Source organism: Echiichthys vipera, assembly GCF_963691815.1.
Source record: "Echiichthys vipera genome assembly, chromosome: 20".
Lineage (NCBI taxonomy): Eukaryota > Metazoa > Chordata > Actinopteri > Perciformes > Trachinidae > Echiichthys > Echiichthys vipera.
Genome location: NC_139845.1, coordinates 6243590 through 6267225, shown reverse-complemented (window position 1 = coordinate 6267225; position 23636 = coordinate 6243590). Strand labels below are relative to the sequence as shown.

Here is a 23636-nt window from a genome sequence, read left to right as displayed (position 1 = left end):
ACCGACGTGGCAAAAAAAAGAACAACCCACAAATTTAAAGGCAACAGAAAATGCATCATTGATAAACATAGACCTGCCCTTCAAGCAATGACCGAGTCACAGATTTTACATCAGTTCATTTTGCACCAGATGTTTGAAAGTAGTGTCTCCAGCGCAGATGAGAGTGGTGTGTTTTACTTTGTCCTTTCCCTTTTAGTTGTTATACATGTGTACACATACACTGTAAAAATGGTTGAATCCAGTAGGCGATTTGTTGACTTTTAACTGGGGTGCACACCGCCCCCACCCCACCCAAGATCCTAGATGAAACTGACAAAAGGGCGGTACTCAAAGAAGTCGCGATTTACAAATCATTGTGCTACTTCAGCACCGCGGACAGCACCGTTGATTTCTCGATACGCGGGACAGATTAGCGACTGATATTTCAGACCCATGGTCAGGGCCGTATATTCTCATTTGACAAACTTTGGTCACATAAGGATTGATGAGTTGAGGCAGACTAGATTGATGCTGATTTGGGTATTAATTACTAGTTTAAAGGCATTGAGTTGTGCAGAGCAAGATGGGCCTTCGCTGCAGTCCGACCAAAGCATAAGGAATGTGGTGATGTGTCGTAGACCCGTGGCTGTGATGACCCCCTTCTCCCCCGCAAACAAGTGCGGGCTGTGAGACTCAACTCATGTGCAGGAGACACGAGAGAAAGACACAAGACGCATCTGTGCGATCAGCTCTCAGAACTGTTGTAGCTTGTAGCTGAATCTCTGTGGTTCTATTTTCTCTCCCGTGTCCCTGTCTGAACTTTCAAATACCTGCTTCATTGTACTGCTTCATGTTTGCGTTCAGCTGTATAGGCGTCGTGTTAAGTTACTGCTGATGAGAACCCAACATTTCCTGATTTTGCTGATTCATAATAGAAACTTACAGAGGATACTTATTGTGAAGGATTTATAGGAAATTAGATAGTTTTACAGACATTTCATTGAATGGGGAGCGACTGTGGCTCAGAGGATGAGTGGGTCGTCGAGATCGTCGGTTCGAACTAAACCTCCCCCGGTCCACATGTCTTGCCCAAGTGTCCTTGGGCAAGACACTGAACCCCGAATTGCTCCCCGTGCTGCGCATGGGTGTGTAAATGTGGTGCGAATGGTTAAATTAGATTAGATGGTATGTAGATGTCCACTGCCATCAGTGTGAATGTCTGTGTGAATGGGTGAATGTGACAAACACTGTGAAAGCACCTTGAGTAGTCAGAAGACTAGAAAAGCGCTATATAAGTACAAGTCCATTTACCATTACCAACACTAGTCACAGCCATGGACGAGCCAGCTGCTTTTAAACGCCATCAACTCAAGACAAGTGCATTAGAGTTAAAGACGCGCCTTCAAGTGGGTAGCGCTGTTGTAATAGAGATGCTAATCCCTGGTGTGCTGGGCTGACGTGCTGAGTTGAGCCAAGCCAAGCCAGCATGTGTGTATGAAAAAACACCACAACATATTCACCTAAACACCCCTCTGGCCCTGCACACTCTACTACCGGGGGATGGAGAACGAGGATGGCAGGTTAAAATGTGTTATTTTGCTAACAATAGGGATAGCTACCCCACCTCATATCGCCTACTGGGTAAACCAATATTAAAATAACCCCTATAAAATGATGTGCAAAGAAATTAAAAACAACCCTCGCACAGGAATCAAGAAGGCTGTTGGATCGACCAACAGAGCCCCAACATCTCTGATGTTTCCTCTCGCTCTTTTTCTTTTAGTCTCTTATTTCTTTCTTGACTTCTGCATGAACTGGTTCCTGATGAAGTAAGCAGTGTAGCTGTCAGCTTCCAAAGGGACCTGTGAGAAGAGATTTGAGGGAGGACAGGAGCGGTGGTGGTGGTGGTGTGGAAGTAAAACTGGTGGTTCATTCACAGGCCAACTTACTGTCAAAGCTCGACAGGCCAATGGCAAAGGCCTGAAGAGCGCACATGGGGTAGTTGTAGTCCAGAGTGAAGATGTCTTCAGCCACTCTGCCAAACTGCATGACGATGTAGTCGGCTAGATTTGGAGGAAATGGGAAAAACAAGCGTGAAGTGTGTTAAACAGTGTGGTACAGTAAGCATGAGTGCAGAAAATGTAAGGTCAATTAGTGAATACTGCTTACGGTCGTTGTCGTGAACTATTTGAAAGTTTTTGACTGAAGCTTGAGTAACACGGCCGTGGAAGTTCAGCACGTAAGACTGGGTGTCATCGTTCCACACAGGGGCCTTGTTGTGCAACTCAATCAGGTTGTCCAGTGAGTGACTCTGCCACCGGCTCAGGAGGCTCTCCTGCTCCTGTAATACAAACACATTCAGGATTACCCATTCAGTTGATGCTCCTGTTCGGAGTGAATGATTCCATCGGACCATCAGACTCACATTTTGAGGCCTTACAGGGACTCTTTCAAAGTTCATGTTCATGCCCGGAATGATTACAGTCATCTTACGTGGCCCTTTGAATCCCAGCACGTTGGTTTCCTGCCAAATGGTACGGACAATGTGACAATTTTTCCCTTTATGAATGAACAGTGGACGCAGCGAACGCTTGTTTGTCATTCACTCACATAGCAGATGGCAGCCACTTCCTGCCGTGTGTTGCTCTCTTCCAGCAGTGTCCCGGGGTTTTTGCAGGGGTTGGTGCCGTTGTCGTACACTGTGAATTTGGTGCCCATGAGGTTGGACCTGATACAAGACACACAATGCAGCTATTTGTAACACACATGTTGACAAAATGAAAAATTATAGCATGTACAAAAAATGTGAAATACTTAATCTAACAAGATTTTTAGGAGGATTTAATACAGAGTTCAGTTTGACCTGTCAGATGACGTATATTCAGATATGCTATCAGCCTGTGATGGACAGGGGACACAATGAGAGCTAAGATAAAGTGTTTTTTTTTACCTCAGTTTACCGATGAAGCTCTCTCCCTCTCGTGACAGATCAGTGGCATCCACTGAAATAAGGTAGTTGGACGTCTTACTCTTCTTTCTCTTTCTTCCTGCCAGCAAAAACACCTGAGAGATAAAACAATTAAACTTTATTATACAGAATACTGTATGTAAAGTAAGGGTCTTATATGTTAAGTGCAACTATTGAAAAATTTGTTCCACTTGGTTTGCTTTGTGTATATTGTTTCAAAGCACAATTAGGGCTGCAGATTATGATGATATTCATTGTGCATTAACCTGCCAACTATTTCTCAATTATTCATTTAGAAAATGTTGGAAAATTGTGAAAAATAAAATCATAATTTCCCAACGCCCTGGTTTAACTAACCAACAGTAAAAAACACAAAGATGTACAATTGACTGTAATATAAGACAAAGAAAAGCATCAGATCCAGAATTTTGAGAACCTGGAACCAGAAATGTTTGAGAATTTTAAGGAATAATTATGAATTATTTATTAATTATCAGAATATTAGTCAATACATTTTATGCCGATCAATGAATAAGCTAATGATTTTAACTCTACAGATCCTATAAAGTAAAACCCATGGCCCGCACTCACTCTCTTGCCATCCTCTCTTTCCATGTGCATGAAGTAGGTGGGGTAGAGGCCGCGGTCCATGCCCTTCTTGTCCCGGGTGATTCGACATTTAACGGTGACACCGCGTGGAGCCGGGCGAAGGACAAACTCCTCTAGATTGGCCACGTCAATGAGCGAGCTCTCTGCTGTGGGTGACCCAGGGGTTACCACCTCCTGTGTAAAACACAGGGCACGAACCTTTGTTAAGTAACTGCTTTTTTTACAGAACTTTTAATGTTGGGTTTGAGATTGTGTAGTCTACATTAAAGACTTGTTGGTGAGTGAACTTATTGGGCTACTCACTGGAGTGTCCTTGCCACTGGCGGCGGAGGAAGGTCTGGTGCTGTCTGCTTTAGGGGACAGCGAACGTGTCCCTTCTTCTCCCGCGTCGTCCTCGTGTTCGCTGGCTTCATCGAAGTTCATACTGCCAGAGAGACCTGGAGTGGGAGAAGAGGCAAAGGCGTGAGAGAGCTTTAATGCTAAATGAAGAATTTCACACAAATTCACACAAGGGCAAAATTAATCCCACAGGCACTGTGTATATTCCCAACTACAAAACAATCTGAAAGACTTCATTTCATTTCTTCCCGGGAGTTTCTTTAGTTTTGGTACAAAACTGTCCCCAAGGTGGATTTCAAAGGTTTTTGGTACATTTATAGCCTTTGATATTGACAACTAATTTCTCAAGAACCAATGCAACACTTAAGCAATGGTTGGAGCAGAAAAGTGCATTATGTTGTTGAAATCCCGCCTTGTTATATATACTCAGAAATAGTCACCAGTGTGTTTCTTTAACACGGGGGAGATGTATTTAACAGCAAAACAGGAAAGTGAATAAAGCCTTGTGAATCTAACTGAGCCATCTCCAAACTTTTTTCTATCAAATAATGATTCAGTCTAGCTCTGCTCAGTATTCACCGAAGGTCACATTTGGCCCATGGCCTTAATACCTGTCACAAACAATGCATCTTTTTCTCAGTCAGTTTCTGCAAGGGTGAGAATAATGTGAAGAGATGAGTCTGACGTCCCAGTCATCTGCAGTCATGCACATGTAAAATGGGCCTGGCTCACCGCAGCCAGCCTAGACTGTTTGAGACATCTGTCTCTTCATTGATAATTGGATTTATCAGACAGGATGCAACTCATTTTAATATGCTGTCAGAAGATGACAGTGCTCCACTAGTACGGAAAGATCTCAGTAAGCAGGGAAATTGTTTCCCCTGCAACTTTGCAGAGTTAAAGTTGTTTAACTTAAAGGTCCAATATTGTTATATATTCAGAAACTGGGTCTTTAAACGAGCCGTCAGGACTTCCGGTACAGTTGTGATGTCACAACTATACTATATAAAGGCAGAAAGTGCCGCTACAGTCATTCCCTGACTGCAATGACGATTTAGAGACGCCAGATGCAGATGCAGATGACCCAGAAACACTGACCAATCAGGGCTTTTTCAGGAGGGGTCTTAAAGAGACAGGCGCTTAAAAGGATTGTTTCAGGCAGAGGGTTAAGATTTGTTTTATTTTTTTTAACATTTAAAGTATGTAAACATGTTCTAGTAGAAACCCAAAATACAATTATGAACCTGAAAATTTGCATAATAAGGCACGTTTCCTTTTTGCCAAATAATGATATAGAATAGTGTTAAACAAAATTGATTTGTGTTTAAAGATTGTCAGTTTTTTCTATTCTATGTGGATTTTAGTATTTTTCATAATAAAATCAATGACATTAATGATTATAATGTGGTTGGTATAAAATTATAGAGCATGTTGCACAGGTATTCCTAATGACTGTGATTAAGTCTTCATCTTTGAAGTCATTAAATGATCATAATACAGTTATGCATAATTAATAATATTTGGCACACAGAAGAAGGAGGACGTGGCAGAATGGGAAGCTTAGAGAGTAAAGGGGGTGGTAGAGCACTGGCCCATGTGGTACTGAACAAGAATAATAATGTGACGGACAACACAGCCAAACACAATGTTTATACGGGGGTATTTACAAGGGATGAGCCTAGGACACACGTCTATCCCTGAGAGAAAGTACCAGCATGAAAAGCATGAAATTCAGATTCCAAATGTTAGCTTCCCTCTAACAGTGACTCCAGGGCTCCAATTAAAACACCGGACAAGGTTGTGTGAGCCAGTAGCTCATGAAGCCAACCATCTGGAAAGGTCAGTAAAATAATTCATAATTGGCTTACCAAAAACCTACTAAATAAAACCAGAGATAGAAACAAATCCACAGAATAATCACCACACAGCAGGTAAAGAGTGCGTCAAGAATACAGATCTTGACTGAAGGAGCTGATCAAATGTGAATGCACCTCAAATTGCCTATTTCTTCCATTTCTAGTATTATCCGAGGACAGGGAACCAAAAATACCTGCTGTTAGTCCTGAGGACATAGTCCTATGCTAAACTTGGCTGACATTAACAATGAGGCCTTGCATTATTGAGAAGCACAATGACATTTGCTCCTCTGGCGTCGCGTCACACTGAATCTCTAGTGATAACTAGAGCCTTTTTTGGTCATTTGCCTCCAGATTCAATCGTGGCTCTGCAATGCCAACATTATGACACTTGTGGAGTTATTTTAAACATTAAAGGTCCCATATTGTAAAAAGTGCGATTTTCATGTCTATTTTTCATTGTAAAGCAGAGGCGCTGTATAAATCCTGCGAAAGTATCAAAACACCCAATCCACAGAGAAATGCACACCGCCTTTATTCAGAAACTGTGTCTTTAAACGGGCCATCAGGACTTCCTGTATGGTTGTGATGTCACAACTATACCATATATTGGTAGAAAGTGCAGTTATATTAGAAAGTGCAGTTACATTCATTCCCCGGCTGCAATAACGGTGCAGAGATGCAGATGTGCAGATGTGCAGCAAGCAGAGCAGATTGGGCTTTTTCAGGAGGGGGGCTTATGGAGAGGCACTAAAACGGGTGAATACAAGTATATTCAGACGGACGCAATGAGAAAAGTAATGTTTTTTGAACATTAAAGCATGTAAACATGTTCTACTGGAAATAAAAATACAAATTATGAACCTGAAAATAAGCATAAATTGAGATTTTAACATCGCTTCAATGAAAGATGGACTGTTTTTATGATGGAGAAACGTGTTTTGGCCCCACAGCAGCAGGTGGATCAGAATAATACACAACCTGCCCAGGGATAGGTTTTAATGCATCTTCCCCAAACTTTATAAAAACCCTGCCAGCTGGCTGGTGAATGTAGGTGGCAGAGTCTGTAATGATAACACAGATGAGAACTGCAGTGTGAACAATGCCCTGCACTATTATTAAATGACCCATTTCTCACTGCGTCACCATACATCCCAACAGTGTCTGCTCCAGCAGAGTGCTTAAAATTCTAGGGGATGTCAAAAAAGTCTGCTCGACGACAGCTGCTAATCTGGAGTTACTCAGAACGACAACAACATTAACAAAGGGTGGATTGTAAAACAGAAGCAGGGGACTCCGTAGAGTCGGTGATAAAAGCAAATCATTAAGCAGGCGTGCTCATGAAAACAAATTAGCTCTTATATTCAACTGAGGATGCATCTTCCCTTAACTGAGGATAAAATGCAATCAATGGGCAATTTGGATTTAAGATGTTGTAATAGAAAATTAGCAACTCGCTAATCCTTCATGAAGTAAATAAAAGGATATTCACCATAAACCGTCATTTTCCTGTCAATTAAATGGTTGCCACTTTTGAAGTTCTGTTCCAAAGTAATGCAAGTAAAACACTTCTTTGATTAAAAAATTCTCTTGAAAAGTCCATTAAGGTTTAAGCTGGGACTCACCTTGTTTCTGCAGTAATTCGTGGATGTCTGTCTTGGGCTCGAGCAGTGTCTCTGTGTCTCCATCTCTCTCTGGCTCCTCAGCAACAGGGGACTGGGGCTGAAGCTGAGGTTGGAACTGAGACTGAGACTGGGACTGGAACTGAGACTGGGACTGGCTCACTGACAGGATTTTCATCCCGGGGTCAGGGGCTTCTGAGCGCAAGAAAGCTGCTGGCCCATCGATACCTACAGCAGGGCAGACCAGTCAGTTGTTACCTTAGCTGTTAATGTCCTCCGGTTTGGAGTTATTGTATAGAATTACATGTCTGTCTGAGTAAACACAAACTTGTGTACAATGCAGTAATACTGATTACTACATTATGTTTCATGTATTTTATGCATTTATGCAGTGGCACATTATAAAGCTGCCTTTCAAACACGTAATTCCCCTTCTCCTTATTCATATAAACATTACGAGCAAAGCCTATGTTTTATGCACAGAGGAAAGATCGTGTGAAAATGTCAGATTCAACATAAAAAAACCAACAGGTGACGGTTGTTTTCCTCACCATCCATGATGACATCGTTGGTGATACTGACTTGAGATTCTACCAGAGGGGCCTGCTCCTCACCACGCCGTGTCCTGGAGCGCCGGGGCCGAGCCTCTGTGTTGGGCTGGACCATCAGAGGCTCCTGACGCTTCCTCCGCTGCTTCTGCTCCAGCAGTGCCCTCTGTGGAACAAACGGGGGGTAATTACATTAGCATGCATGATGAGTTCCAGGTGACAACTGCACAGTTAGGATTATCCTCATGGGACAGCGGAGGCTCATGGGTATTTAGGTATTATTTTTATTGCTATCCTGCAATAAACCACAGTAAAAGACAAGTGAAAGTGTTGACTTCCCGGTTGTTGATGATAAAAAAAAGAAATGATTCATCATTATTGTTAAGATATTTTACTTTGGAACATAGATTTATGCCATCAGACTAACCCAGTGACCAACACCGCCATGTCAAGAGTAACACCATTTGCATCGCAAAACACCAATCTAAGCTGGAGTCATTTAAAGCCACAACAATACAGTATACAGTTCTTGTGAACTTCCTGGACCTGGATAGCAGGATAAATATTATATAGCTACATGAGGGAATAAGTGACTTGAAGTATGAATACTTTACACAATAGAAATGGCATTCCTGAAAAAAACACTTCAAGTTATAGAAAAAAGGAAATTGCAACCATTCATCTAACTGACTTCACACTTGGTGGTTGTATAACTGAGGACCCAGGGAAGTGCACTGTTGTGTGCGAGCTCTTGAGATCTACGTGACATATTTGTTAGTAGTGCATTATGTATACACTGTGCATTGTATTGAGAGGGGATCCCTATTCAATTCAATTTTATTTATAGTGCCAAATCATAACAAAAGTTATCTCAGGACACTTTACAGAGTAGGTAAAGACCACACTCTATGACTTATTTATGATTTACTTAGATCCAACAGTTCCCCCGTAGAGTACAATGGTAACGATAACCTTCCCTTTAACAGACAGGAACATCGGACAGACCCAGCTCTGTGGAGGACGGACATCTGTCTTGTATTGTCTGTTACACCGATGAACGGCATGCTGGGTAAAGTGCATTCAAGCACAGATGAAGAAAGAACAGCCAGATATGCTCCACTGTAGCAAACTCAAAGATTTCAATTTGCATCAGCAGTGTAACCAAAACCTAACAATGATGCCAAGGCCTGAATAACACTGAATAGTTGAAATAATGGGTGCTCCAAGCGCCTCATTTGGTGTTATGCTTTGTTGAAGAATAATATTCCATCCTATGAGTGGTAAAGAAACAAGGCAGGATCTAACTAAATATGCTCAGAGATATGAGGCTTTTTTCCTTTTCATCAACTGGTATTTTACATTGCATTAGTATACTTTAGTTTAGGTGATGTGTTGTGTAGTGATTTGTGAAGTTTCAGAAAATTCCTCCTGGTCGTGCTGCGTCCACATCCCCCAGAGCCCCAGTCCCTGTGGTCAAAGGAGCCGATGGATTATGCAAGCACATTCATTAGCGTGTCAAATGCACAACAAGTCCGGTTTAGTGAGCTTGAAGGGACCAGGAGGCCTTGTTTCATATTTGCCAGACCGAAAGCTTTCACAACTCATCAGTCACTGGGAAAGTGTCTGAAAGTGTGTGAAAGAAATCCTGTTACTATAGGGGGCTATAAGAAATGGTATTACTGAGTACATCGGTTCCTTAATACACAAGTGTATGATAAGTCTGTTAGACTTACAGTCCGGACCTAGATTTGTTAGCATTTCAAAAGAGTGCTTTAAGAGGACCGGGCTCTGCAGGATCACTTTATGGCTGTAAATAAAGGCAACGAATGAATAAAACATAAAGCAGGATTATCCTACCCCTTTGCCATCGGGTTTTGGAACACAGCTACAGACTCTGACTGAAACTTATGGACCCACGACTCACACATGCGCTGCACCAACTACCCCCCCCCCCCCCATCACTGCTTGTGAAAATACATATATGTACATACTTTCTATTTTTTAGGGTTAATAGTCCATTATGCTTAGGTTTATTTTTATGCTTATGTCTGTTTCCATGTAAACACCGTCAAGTCAAGGCAAATTAATTGGCAATAAACCTGATTCTGATTCTGATAATAGACGCCATTACTGTTATGGATGTGGAAATGCAGCCAAGACAGATAACAATGTTGATGAGGAGGGGGTACAGAGACCCAAAACAACGAGACTAAAGTAAGTAAGTAATGACTTCTTATGATTGATTTCTACCACTGTCAGTCTGCACTCTGGACTTATTCTGCATACTGTATAATCAAAGTCTGACCAGTCTGTGTTTCCTTCCTGTCTAGTTGCTATTTTAAGCCAGTCTATTGTAATAAGGCATTCTTTTGTCAAGACTCAGTATTTGGCATTTTGAGACCAGGATGTGACTTTATTCACGCTCAACAACTCCTTCCTGTATCAGCCAAAACAGGAGAAGGAGAAGACTAAAGAATAAATCTGATATGAGGAGACATGCTGTATATTAATGTGTGTGTGTGTGTGTGTGTGTGTGTGTGTGTGTGTGTGTGTGTGTGTGTGTGTGTGTGTGTGTGTGTGTGTGTGTGTGTGTGTGTGTGTGTGTGTGTGTGTGTGTGTGTGTGTGTGTGTGTGTGTGTGTGTGTGTGTGTGTGTTTTAGGCATCCAACAACAAAAGTTGAATACAGTCAGTAAGAAATTACTGTAGAACTTTCTCTTTCAGACAAACTTATCCTAAGACAGATCAAAAGAAAATATATCAGATAAGGAAATATTATAAGTTACCAACCCGTTCCATTGACATCCTGAACAAGTGTGAATTAAAGTTAACTGGTTTCTTTAAAGAAAAAACATTAAAAGTCCCATTCGTCTGGAGGTCAGATGGAAGTACGTTCTCCCCAAAAGAGCAGCACTCCTGCTGGGCATGACTCTGTCCCCCTGTCCCTTCCTTCTCTGGAAGTGGAGTTTGACAGTCGATAAACCAAAAAGCCTCTTCTGTACTATGTGGTCCTTTGACAGAAAAAAAGGTCTGGCTCTCAGTCAGGCAACTACTGAGTTACTGAGTGCCAGTGTGCGTGTGTGTGTATGCGCGTATGCGCAGTCACCGTTGCTAACTGAATCAGCCATCATTAGGGAGAGAGGGAGAGGAAGAGGGAGAGAGAGAGAGAGAGAGAGAGAGAGAGAGAGAGAGAGAGAGAGAGAGAGAGAGAGAGAGAGGAGAGAGAGAGAGAGAGAGAGAGAGAGAGAGAGAGAGAGAGAGAGAGAGAGAGAGAGAGAGAGAGACAGACAATAGGAATGCTCTCTCTCTCTCTTTGAAATTACCTCTTTATGCCCATAGTCTCCGATCCTGGCTATATCTTCTAAAGCCTGTGTTTGTCCTCATGAATTACATAAGAACAGAAGACTCTCAAGTGAGGCTGTTTGGACTCAACTGAAAGTGTGCAGCATAACTGAGCCACAGTGGGACACATACACACGCATGCACGCACACACGCACACACACACACACACACACACACACACACACAAAGCTGGGCGCCCCACACTAAATCCTTCGCTCTCTTTGAACTCACCAATCTGTCCCTCCCGTTACTTTCTGCGTAATGTGTGAGATAGCGGAGTACGGCTTCCTGCTTAAATTAAAGCTCTACACGGCGGCTCTTCAGAAAACGTTTGGGATAAAGTGTCTTACAGAGACTTGTGTGGGGACAGATGAAAAGAAAACAAATGTGTGGCAGAAGAAGGAAACACTTCTGCGTTGGGAGTAAATACCCTTTTAAATTCCATTTGACTGGGTAGGTGAAAAACAGGAGATTTCCGAACCAACAGCTTAATCACTAAATTGAACACCACTGCTGTGATGTTAAAGCAGCACTTGCCAAGAGCAGACACCCCTTGGTGACACCAGAGTGGCAGAACACTGTGCTGTTATCGGCCCTTTCATTTTACCAACTTCATGCTAAATCTTGGTAGGTTCTTACAAATACAACAGGTTAGCTCTCCAAAACACCATCTCTGTGTGAGTTAGACGGCTTATTCAGACTAAAGCTGCAACATAATAGCTATGAACGACACCAGATGTTCTTTGAAAATACAAAGACCAAAGAGCAGAGGCATCAAAGTCTTATGAAAATGAGAAGAGGAAACAAAACCAAACCAAAAAAGTTTTCCTTCCTACCTGTTTTTCCAGCTTCTGTTGCATAAGACCGGCACTGTCATCTTCGATGCCGCTACAGAGAAAAAGGAGAAACCTTTCTTTTAAAGAGTTCACACACATTCATCTGCACTGAATCTGATAATCCTTATGAAACCAGTAGAGGTCACCACTGCTGTTGTGTTATCTTTTATGGTCTTCTTGGGCTGGGTGATAAGTCAATATTATTATCCATTGTCTTTCAATGGAAACAATGTATTATTGAATATAAAGTATATTTTTTATTAAAATTAAAAATATATACACTGGACTTCAGCACATCTGCACCCACAGGACATCAGTAGTTTCTCACACTGCTCTGGTTTGATCTTGGTCCATTCTTCTTCAGTCTCTTCCACAGTTTGGTAACTGTAGTGGGTTTCTTAGCCATTATTTTGTTGCCAAGGATTTTCCAGAGATTCTCTATGGGGTTTAGATCTGGACTCTGGGCTGGACATTTCATTGTTTAAATATTCTTAGCTTCAAGGAACTGCGTCACCCATTTTGCAGTGTGACAGGGGGCATTGTCTTGCATGAAAATTGTGGGATGATTAGGAGACATTTGAAGTGGGGGTATTGCACGTTTCCAAAGGAGGTTCACAAAAACATTTGCATTAACCCTGCCATGTAGCTGTACAAAAGGCCCAACTCCTGCTGCAGAAAACATCCCCCAAATCATGCCATTACATTTCTAAGGTTCAAATAATTTGGGTCTGATGTGAAATGTACGCCGTCGCACTGGGAACAACTGAATCCAAAGTGTGCAAAGAAGTCTTGGAGGAGGAAGTATCCAGATCTAAACCCCATAGAGAATCTCAGTTACACACACATATATATATATATATATATATATATACAGGTGTAAAGACGATATATCTATATATATATATATCTTCTCTGAAAATGATCATCATGTATAATCAATGCATTATTTGGATATTGCGGTTTTGGTTTTATAATCAAACTTTATATTACCACACAGTTGAATGAGATCAACATCAACTATTCTATTTTTTCAATTTGTTTCTATTCCAATATAAAAAAAACAGCAGTTACAGCAATATTTACTGTCATTTGGACAAAGCTATACGTTCATTTTGCACTTAGGTTTTTAATCAAATAATAAATTACTCAAGTGTTAAATTCACACAGGAGTATACAACAATAGGCTTTACCATGTGGTTATATTATATGTTATATTTATTTATTGAATTATCATAAAACATGCTGATATATGATGTACAGTATATCATTATCATGATATGAAATGACCTGTATCAGGATAGAAGATTTTGTTAATATAGCCAAGCCCTATGGTTTTCTATGAAGCAAACCAATTAAGGCATTAATGAGGTTTAGTAACAGTGGTGGCAGCTTTAAATCAGCAATAAAAAACAAACAATTTCAAAACTACAGGCCGGATAGTGACCCTCTGAATGTCTCGGTGAAACACGGCATGACACATTCTCTGAAAATGACGATAAGAAAGCAAATTTTGTGAAAACAGAAAAAGGGAGCAACAAAAAAGAAAAAGGACAAAGCTCCAGCTGAGAGTGTGCCTTGAAGTCTGGGTCCTCTGGGCTTTTACCCTGGACACCTTTCTGAAGGGACAGGGCCCATGTTGCTTAGCTACCGTGAGGAAGAAAGAAGGGCAACAGCGGGAGTCTGAACTGTCAGAGTCCGAGTCAGGGACCTACAGCAGCTCTACTCCTGCTTCTCTGTCAAAAACACACAAGTCACTCACATATGCTGATGTAATTTGTAGGTTACAAACTCACTTTCTCATTTTTTTTCATCTTTTCCTGTCGGGTAAATCTCACATGTTCGCTGAAATGAGTTTTTTAGAGAAAAGGATTAGGGATATAGGATGGGAAGTCTCCATATCACTCTGCCTATCTCTCCATCAGGTAAGCTCTTCAGATATCTGACTCGCTCATCCCCACTCCTCCATTTTCATCTCCTGCAGTCACTCTCACATCCTATCCACAGCTCTAGTGTATAGGTGATGACACACTACTTAAGGACCTCAAGCCAGACAATGGCTGACCTCGCAGCTCATCTCTCCGAAAGCTCCGAAAATCCATTCACGCAAAGAAGAACAGAAGTGCTTTAATGGGCCTGTTCCACTTTTCTTAAGCCCACAAAGGTATAAGTAAAATCACAATCTGCAGCACACCAGCCAGTGTGAGCTTGAGTCATGATCGGTCGATTCCATGTCAAAATGAGTCATCTTGCACCAACGTGTCGTGTCACTATTAAATCCCTCTCTGAGTATCCCACACTGTTGACACTGGCAAACCAACAGGTCCCCTGGGAGGCCATTATTGCACCCAAGAATAGGTGATAGTAAGAGAGAGATGGGAGAGAGAGTGGAGGACAATCATAGTTTCTAACTACACATACAGGGCTGTCATTAAGGATTGATGAGGAATTAGAAGCTTGGAAGTTAGGGCTGATTAATTATGATATCCGTATAATTACCAGTACCCTTATGCTGAGTTAATACTACGAGCAACAACGCAATAATCTGCAAGTCGTTTACGATGGAGGCCAGTGACATGTAGCTACAAACCGACACCCAACTCTTGTCACTGTGTGATGGGCGTAATGCGCTTAAAATCAAAGTCCTCATCTTTTTTAAGCACTTCAATGATGCAGTGAAGCATCAACCAATCATATGTTTTTAAACACAATGCTTACTGTGATACCGTGTTATTTAGCTCAGTTAGCTGACGCTATGCTAGCCCTTTGTGTTGTGGGGTGGCAAAAGGTGAAACCAAATAAGCACTTTAGCGGCTACTCTGTGACAAGGTAGCTGGCCACGCTTGGCTGTTTTGTAGCTTTTGGCGCTCGTAGTTTGAACATAGCATTAAAGTGATACTGATACCAGTAAAATACTTCATTCGATATTTTTTTTTCTACATCATTCAGTACCCATCATGTGAATGGAAGTATCTCAGCATCTTGGCTGAGCTTGGGGTGACTAGCTGCGAAAACCATACTTTTTTTTTCTAGATCTGGGTACACCAAGGATCGAATGCAAGTATTGTGTGACTGGAAAAGTTTTGATACTACTTGGTAATTACTTATCAATATCAATACCCAGCACTGGTCAAAGTTGTGCAGATAAACAGCGACACCTGGGGGAAGGCACTGTCTTCTGCATGGACTGTGAAGGCTTGAGACCTGTGGATTAGGATACTTCTACAAATGGACTACCACATATCCTATGACTAGACCAAGGCATAAATAATTCTGAATAATGGCTGAAGACACACCTTTGAGTGGCACTGTGGCATATACATGAGGCAATCTTTGTCGTAATATCGCGAGCAAACATTTTTATGGTAGCTGTGAAATAGTAGTGCAGATACAGACACAACATTTGGTAGCTGCGGATGAAGCACATTATGTTTGTAGTCTAGAGATCAATCATAACTGATGATAGAGTCTGAGCTGAGACAGCTTTGACGTAGTGCAAAGCACTTGGATTGCCATGTGTCCAAAACACTGTAAAAAGTCAGACAAATATGGTGTTTACATCATAGATAAAACGTCCTCATGACTCATGTTAACCTGGTAATTCAAGTCCTAGATTGTGAGAATAAAGTGTTTGAAAGAGTGTGTATTTGGGAGAGTGTAATGATGTCTACCTTGCTGTTGTGTTAGAGGAGAAGCTGGCAGAGCTTGAGGGTCTTCAGGGAAAACGGCAATTTGGTACCAAGGCAGCCAGTAGCACAGGGCATGTGGAAAATAAGAGAATGAAACATGGGACATGAATAATACAATCTTTCCCAGGTTTTACTCATTCATTTGTAGTTTGAATAAAACAAGAAAGGTAAAGCAGTCTACTAACAGATGCTTTAGGAGGACAGGCATTGTTTAATACAGTCAAACAAGCTCATAATTAAGATAGAGGACAGATGAAGAACAGGTGCAACATAAAATAAGACAACTCCTCCACAGTTTTATCATAAATCTAAAACTTAAATCTCTTGGGGGCTGTTGCCTATTACAAATGTTCTTGGAAAACATGTGCATATACACACACACACACACACACACACACACACACACACACACACACACACACACACACACACACACACACACACACACACACTTCCTGAATGCCTCATCACAGCTGTGAGTGATCAATGTTTCATTAGTCCATCACAGCTTGGGTGACAAGAAAAGGACAAGCCTCTGTTGCCTCTGTTGTCCCTTCCTTGTGTGTCAGACGAAGGTAACCATGGAGATTTCAGCTCCGTCAACAGCGAACCTCCACCAGCATTGATTAAAAACCTGCAGCGAGGATCTTGGGCTTCACTGTAATTGGAGGTCTTAGCACTGTGCTGTGAAGATTTACAGAGGGGTCTATGAGGGTGTGCCATTTCTGTTCAGCTGCACATCTAGAATCTAAATATTTACTCATTCAACAGTTGGTCAGAGGCTTTTCTGAGGCAAACATCAAATGTGTCGTATATAGACTTTAAAGAGAAAATGTGATTCAATGCTATAAATAATGAAATGGTAATAACTGTGTATCACACTGCTGTTGGTTCAGGGTGCAAGAGGACAAGTTGACCAGTGACTTCTTTACAGAGGACAATATCAAAGCTATTTAGAAATGACATGGCATTAACCAGAGGGCTCTTATTATCAGAACACAGTTCGACAGTTTTATTTTAATTAAAAGCCTTCCAATTAGTATTTGCCACTTAAAAAAGGAATTTGAAAGTTGAATGAGCATAACCTAATGTCTACCATCGGCAATTCAGAGAGGATGCAGAATGAAAGGAGGACTGATAAGACTAAATGTTTTATTCCCAGTGGAGAGTTACATAACGCACTTGTGTAAAACGGAACAACTGAAATCACAAGTAGAATTACATCCATGCTGTTTATCTACAAACGAGCGGGCATAAAACAGTAAAGCTTATCCTTCCTTTCAGTACTTCTGTGGAGCATCTTTGACTATACTGTGGTTGCCAGATACAGCTGGTGAGCACAGGTTTTCGTAAAGGTCTGTGTGTACATGGATGATGGTGCGGCACATTTGCATTAAGGGGAGGGAATGTCGCCATAGACATACAGATCCATCACCACAGTTTTAACTCACTCTTCGATAGGTAGTAAGTTAAACAATTAACTAGATAAAAATCTTACAGATTAAACAGTATCTTAAAGAATAATAACAACCTTCTCATCTCACTCTCAATGTTGAACTTTCCCTTTAAAACCTTTGGCTAATATTGTGAAACAGCTGCGAGAGGTGCAGAGCAAGCAACCGATGGACTGTTGTCTGCTATTCTCTTTCCTGTGCATTACTTTGTCACTTTGCGTAGAGTTTTTTTTCCCCCTTATCTAAAAGTTTGGTACATTAGGTTTAAGTAGTGTGTGAAATATTTATTTCACATATATACAATGAATAAAGAAGTTTAACCTGAATCCTTGACTAACTGGATAACTAAGAAAGGCAAAAATGTGTTACCTACTGCCATAAAATTATATTCTAGATATCCCTATATCTTGAGAAATAAAATAAGAGGGCACATGTAACAGTCAGTCATTTCATCTGTTTCATAATCAGTTGGATGGATATTCAAAGCACATCCTTAGTCACATGAATGTTCCAATCAAGCAGCAAACAGCATACAATTAAAAAAAAAAAACAGCTTGGTCACAACACACGCAAATCGTCAACTCTGGTTACAGCAGAGTCAAAGCCTGATACTCTGAATAAGTAACGACATGGTGGCAGAAACATGAGAGAGAGGCACATCTTTGACTGCAGGTCAGCCGTTCAGCTGGCCAGAAAGATGGAGCGGCGAGTGGAAGAAACCTTATATTAGCGCTGACCTCTCGTCCTGGCATGAGTCACGTTGCAATTCTCAATCTCGAAAAGTCAATACAGCTCGGAGAACTAAAGCAAAATGTGTTTGTCCACTCTCCTGGGACAAAAAACTGTAACAACCATTTATATTAGAGAGCACATAAGAGATGCTATTTTCAAACAACCTCCTCTATAGTAACAAGAGCATGATGTGTGCCTGTGTGCAGCTACCTGTATGACCAGCGACTGTAAACAGGCTGAGATCCCCCATTCTTTATAGTGTCCATGGATGCGGCTGCAGGAATGCTAGTCCAGGCATCTCCTACTGTATCTACAATATCAAAAGATCTTCATTCACACTGGAGCTCAAAGTGACTGTGCCGTCTTACCTAACAGTATGCGCTGCATGCTCGGAGATATCTGCTCTTATGTCACTGACGAAGACTATGTCCAACCCAGGGGAATGACAGCTACCAGCGCTGAGGCTGACGGAGCTGGTTACCATGACTTTGCACCCACAAGGATTCAACAAGGGATAGGTATGAAAGTGACAGGCCTAAATACTTGTGTCGCAAAAGACACATTCAGAACAAAGTCTGAATGTTCTGTGAATTTTGTGCGCAAAGTTACATTAAGCAGGACTGACACCATGAATGCAGAAGTAAGCTGTTTGAGCCTGTTCATGTTTGATGAAAAGTCACTCCATCCCAGTGGCTGGAAATATATATCTTTAAATCAATTAAACCAGTAGGTCCCAACCGTTTTGTTCAGATGAACTCACTTTTATTCCCAATGTACCGTATGTTACAAATGTATAACTCTATACATTATACACAAGTGGATATTATTATATTTTTATACAATTGAACTGTCGACATTTAGGTTTGTTTGGTCAGCAATTGTACTTCTACCACTACTACTTCCAATACTACAATTACCCCTGGTTGGGAATTGAGTTGCTATCTCCTAAGTTCCCTTATTTTACTGTGGACTACATTCCAGTCACTTTCTGAAAGACTCATTTCCTCTTGACTCATAAGGGGGCACTGCATATCAAACCACATATGCACATTCTGTCTGGCATCTCAGTTTTATGCAATAGGGGGAATTTATTAAGCTTTAAATAGCCCAAATCTCTTCTACAACGTCATGTCCTGTCAACATTACTGGATGGCGCTATTCAACTGTCAGCATATGAGTAACATATTCCCGTCTGTGTTTATCATAATAATATTGAGAAGCGCGTGCTGTTTTAAAAAGGTAACTCAATAAAAGGAAACCTCTAAATCATCCTATCGAAAAGAGACATGGTGCTGGGACCTTAACCTAGTTGCTAGGAAACCAGAGCCTACCGATCCAATCGTTTTTCTGTGCCTATTTGCAAGAGCAAGAGAAAGAAAGCACAGAGAAGACGTAGAGTATGTTTGTGTATGTTTGTCCTGAGAGACAGCAGTAAAATGGCATATAAGTATAATGATGATAAGCAGGGGAATGAATCACCACAGGGAGTAATTACTGAGCTCAAAACAAATGATGGAAATGAGCTACAAGAGATGATACCATTTCCACTGGGGACCTCAAGGGACCCGTTCTACTCACAACTCTAGCACAATGATGCTTTACTTTGTTTAGACTGCCGTGTCCGCAACCGACCATTGAGTGTTTGGTCATTTGATTCTTCTCCCGGTGAAAGAAGCCACTTGGCACTGGCTGTAGCAAATTCAAAATCTAATTCTACACCATAGCTGCGGTTACATTCAACAAGGACAACGTGAGTTCATTACAAATACCAGGGAGGTTTTTTCAGTGTCTCAGTGATTGAGCAACGGAGTAGATTACTCTGGCCAGCTGGGACATGTGTGTGTTTGGAATCCACTGGACAACCATAGTAAATGTCAACTCCGCCACAAGCCGTGCTTGTAGTTGCAGAGGTCAAACGCCATCCTTGTGGGGAACTCCTATTTATTGATTGATTTATAATGATGGTGTTGCAATTGTCGACTCAGATGAATTCATTTCCGTACATCTATTCCTCTTGGGGACTACACACATTATACACAATTGGCAGTTTAGTCAGCTACATTTTCCAACCGTTTTGACCATTCCTGTAAACTACTGATTTCTATTCTGCAAAAAAAAAAGCAACGACAGCTATTTAATTGCCAACTTCTGTGGTAGCTGGGAAGCTAATTTCTGCTCTTTCTGACATTGTTGGACAATAATAAATGGAGGCTCTGGTGACTGTGATATTGATGGTACTCAGTGGTATTATATGTAACTGTTGTGTAACTATTGTATTATAGCGAAGAAGAGTACTCCAATGTGGTTAAATCTAATAGCGCAGACCTAGCTTCAGTAATAGGTACTTATAAACTAGAAAATTGTTAGCTACCATTTCCCTTCTGCTGATTACTCTAGGCGGACACTGGATGTGTTTAGGTGCCATTAAAGTTCTGATGTACCATTTCTCATTTAAGTTACGTGTACATTATTACCACTAACCCTGGCAATGATAGTACAGTGCAACACATTTGGAAAACAAACAAAAATCATCCTCCCAGCCTTTCAACACTAGCAGTCCTTGCAACATTACATTTGTGATGCTGTAATGAAAACTGCCACTCCTTAGACGTGTTTGCTGTGCAAGCTCAGAAGGCCTCGTGCTTTGGAAAAAATCTGCAGTTTACTAATTATTAATACAGCTGTGATAGATAAGGCAACACGAAGCAGAGAAAAGATCCCTTATTCAACTGTCTTCAAAGGCTGATCATTACAAATGCTGAGTCAGCCATGTGCGAACTTTATAACAAACTTTCTGGGTTGGATGAGCCGACAGCAGTGTGCCTCATCACAGCATGTGTGCTCATAAGGAATGAGTCCATAGCTGTGGCTCACATTTCTAAAATGACACAGTTACAAAGTCCAGATTGTTTCTTGAGCAAAGTCTCAGTGTCTGTTACATCTGGGGGAAGACAAACACAGTGATAGCGATGCATTTTCTAACCGACACCACACTCATACCGTACACTGAAGACTTTTAGAGAACAACTTTTACATGATTCAGTTGTTCTCTCACAGACTGAGAGCGGAAATGAAAAGGTGGAGCTGTACACCACCTGAACAATGTGTGTGTTGCTGTAAGCCTGGCATACAAAACAAAGAACGCATACTTGTTTGTCCTCACACACAGGATAACCATGAAAAAATGGACATAACTCTGGGTTTATTGTATTTATCATTTTTGTATAATCCACAGAGTATAGCTAGCCAGATATTTGTTCGTAGTACAATTGGTATTTAAAAACCTTTTAACATCCCTGTAACTACAATAAACAGTATTTTGAATTAAGTGTAAACCTTAAATGTCTGTTCTTGTCTACAAACTGGGGGAAAAAAATCAAATAATCAGACTGTGACTGTGCCAGGAAAGGGTGGGAGCTACTGTGATGTTTATCTCTCTGCAAAATGAAAGCAGACCTCTGCTCCAGTACTTGAAATTGCGTATAGTAATTTAACATCATGCCCACCCAACACACACACACACACACACGCACACACACACACGCACGCACACACACACACGCACGCACACACACACACACACCTGTAGGCATGACAGCAGAGTTGTCATAGGAACAAAAATGTGAAATTGCTATGGTGCATTACGCCAAGATGAAGTGTGTGCTGAGTCTGACAGTGGCTATCGGGCTTTTGCTACATATTGACAATCAATCCCTCTTGCTACTTTCAAATGTAGAATACAATGTTTTGCATTTACCGACATACTTGTGAGTTGAGTCTATACATGTAGTAGCTCACCAGGACGGATATTGCTTTACAGGAATGCTTTGACAGGAGAAGCTACAGAAAGGCATGCTCAAACATGACATGCAAAAACAAATATTTCCCAGCTTATGCTTCTCGCTTCAATGTATTCAAGCTACACCTATAGTCCGAGCTTTGAGTGCCTTCCACCATCGATGATGCATATCCCTTGATACATTGTAATTAAACAGAGATTGCTGCATTCCTAACTCCAGTCACCCCACATTCCCAAACTGTACGCAATCCTTCATGTTAAACTGTATCGACGGAAATACCGCAGGAAATTGCTGGTCAAAACACACAAATGCTTTCAACTGTTACAAAATGACTCTTTAGGGGGGTAAATAAAAGCAGAATGCGTGGCTATTGCGTAACTGAACATCCATTAAACGTATTTTTTTCCACATTATCAGACAGAATGAAGTGCATTGGTTTTCCCAGTTGATACGTTGTTTTACGACATGAGCAAACCTTAAAGCACGTTAAACAGTCGCGGTTTAGGTAACGTTGGCGTTAATGATGCCTTTATTTTTTCTATTGTTCGGCTAAAAAAAACATTTGTCAAGCGCTTTTTGTGCGGTGACACTAACATTTACGACCGTTAGCTCAAGCAGTAAGCTTGACATTAAAAGAGCAACCTATTATCAACTGGTAACATTAGACACGGTAACTGTAATCTCATCTAAACGTTACAGTTAGCTTGTTACAGTTAGAAGCTAACGTTAGCTGCCTCAGCCCAGCCTTTACAGTATCCAACGGTGCCTTTTTATAAAAGTTGCGGGCAACAGTCAAGTTTTTGGGGGTAAAAGAAAACGGTCACGACACCGGCGAGCCTCTAATTCCACAGTTGGACAAATATAATAAAAACTAACTAAACGTATACTAAATGTGTTTTTATTTTACCTTATGCTGTAGTAACTCATGTTTATCCACGGTTGCTAAGGTAGATCCTCGTGCGGCAGTAACACTTTTGTGGATGCGGTTGGAGAGAACCCTGTTACACGGTCCTTAGTTACCGAGCACACCAAGAACGGGCGTTCCTATTGGTCCGTTGGTTACTTACGTGGACGTTGATTGGCTGGATATTGTGACGAAGGGTGGAGAGACGTGTTCACCCTGCAGGGGAAATTTCACATCCATACACTGTATCTAAAATGTTCAAAATCTCAGCCAAGCTTAAATTCAAATTCAACATTGAATTTCGGAAATTATTTTGAGTCTATCTAAATTATTATTATGAAGAAAAGTATTCATACAGCTGATATACTACACGTTTTTCTTTTTCAAAGAAATGTAATTATATAGCCTACATTTCAATTCCATTTTTTGTATTTATGTATTTACTTATTGTTATTGTTTTATTTTTACTTCATTTTTAATTGTGTATTAAATTGCTCCTTCTTCTTAAATGTACTTATGTCATCATAATGTAAGATTGTAATGTCCACTGAAATACAAACATTGTATATATGTGATATATATATATATATATATATATGATAGGCTAAAATGTTTTTGTAGAGTTGCACTGTCGTTATTTGCTGCTCTGTGTGTCCTGAATTGCCCCCCCGGGGACAAATAAAGTTTTTTGAATTTGAATTTGAATATGTATATATATTTCTTTTAAGAATGAAGCTGAACTGTTCTACAACTGTTTGTATCGTGAGGTTTTTTTGAGAATTTGCAAATCAAGTTGTGGAAAAAAATGAACGACGGAGAGTTGTTCTCTGTAGAGTTATTGAAATGTGTCCTTTTACCTTGAAAATTGTTATCACCTCATTCAAAAAGGTGCATGAAAGGAAAACCTATCCCAGAAAAAAATGAATAGAAAAGAGTTTGGTCAAGGCCTGCTACAGTGACTA

General features: G+C 40.9%; 1 protein-coding gene across 1 annotated transcript; it reads right to left on the bottom strand.

Moving 5' to 3' along the window:
- Nucleotides 1-1391: 1391 nt before the first annotated feature.
- Nucleotides 1392-22779, bottom strand: tulp3 (TUB like protein 3). The gene is made up of 12 exons (XM_083935568.1): nucleotides 22678-22779; nucleotides 15767-15808; nucleotides 12099-12150; nucleotides 7925-8087; nucleotides 7377-7601; nucleotides 3860-3993; nucleotides 3539-3730; nucleotides 2930-3042; nucleotides 2590-2707; nucleotides 2405-2503; nucleotides 2149-2320; nucleotides 1392-2042 (listed from the first exon to the last, which is right to left on the bottom strand). Exons 1-12 carry the CDS (start codon nucleotides 22695-22697, stop codon nucleotides 1909-1911), a joined length of 1464 nt encoding a protein of 487 aa, XP_083791694.1. The 5' UTR covers nucleotides 22698-22779; the 3' UTR covers nucleotides 1392-1908.
- Between the last annotated feature and the right edge of the window lie 857 nt (nucleotides 22780-23636).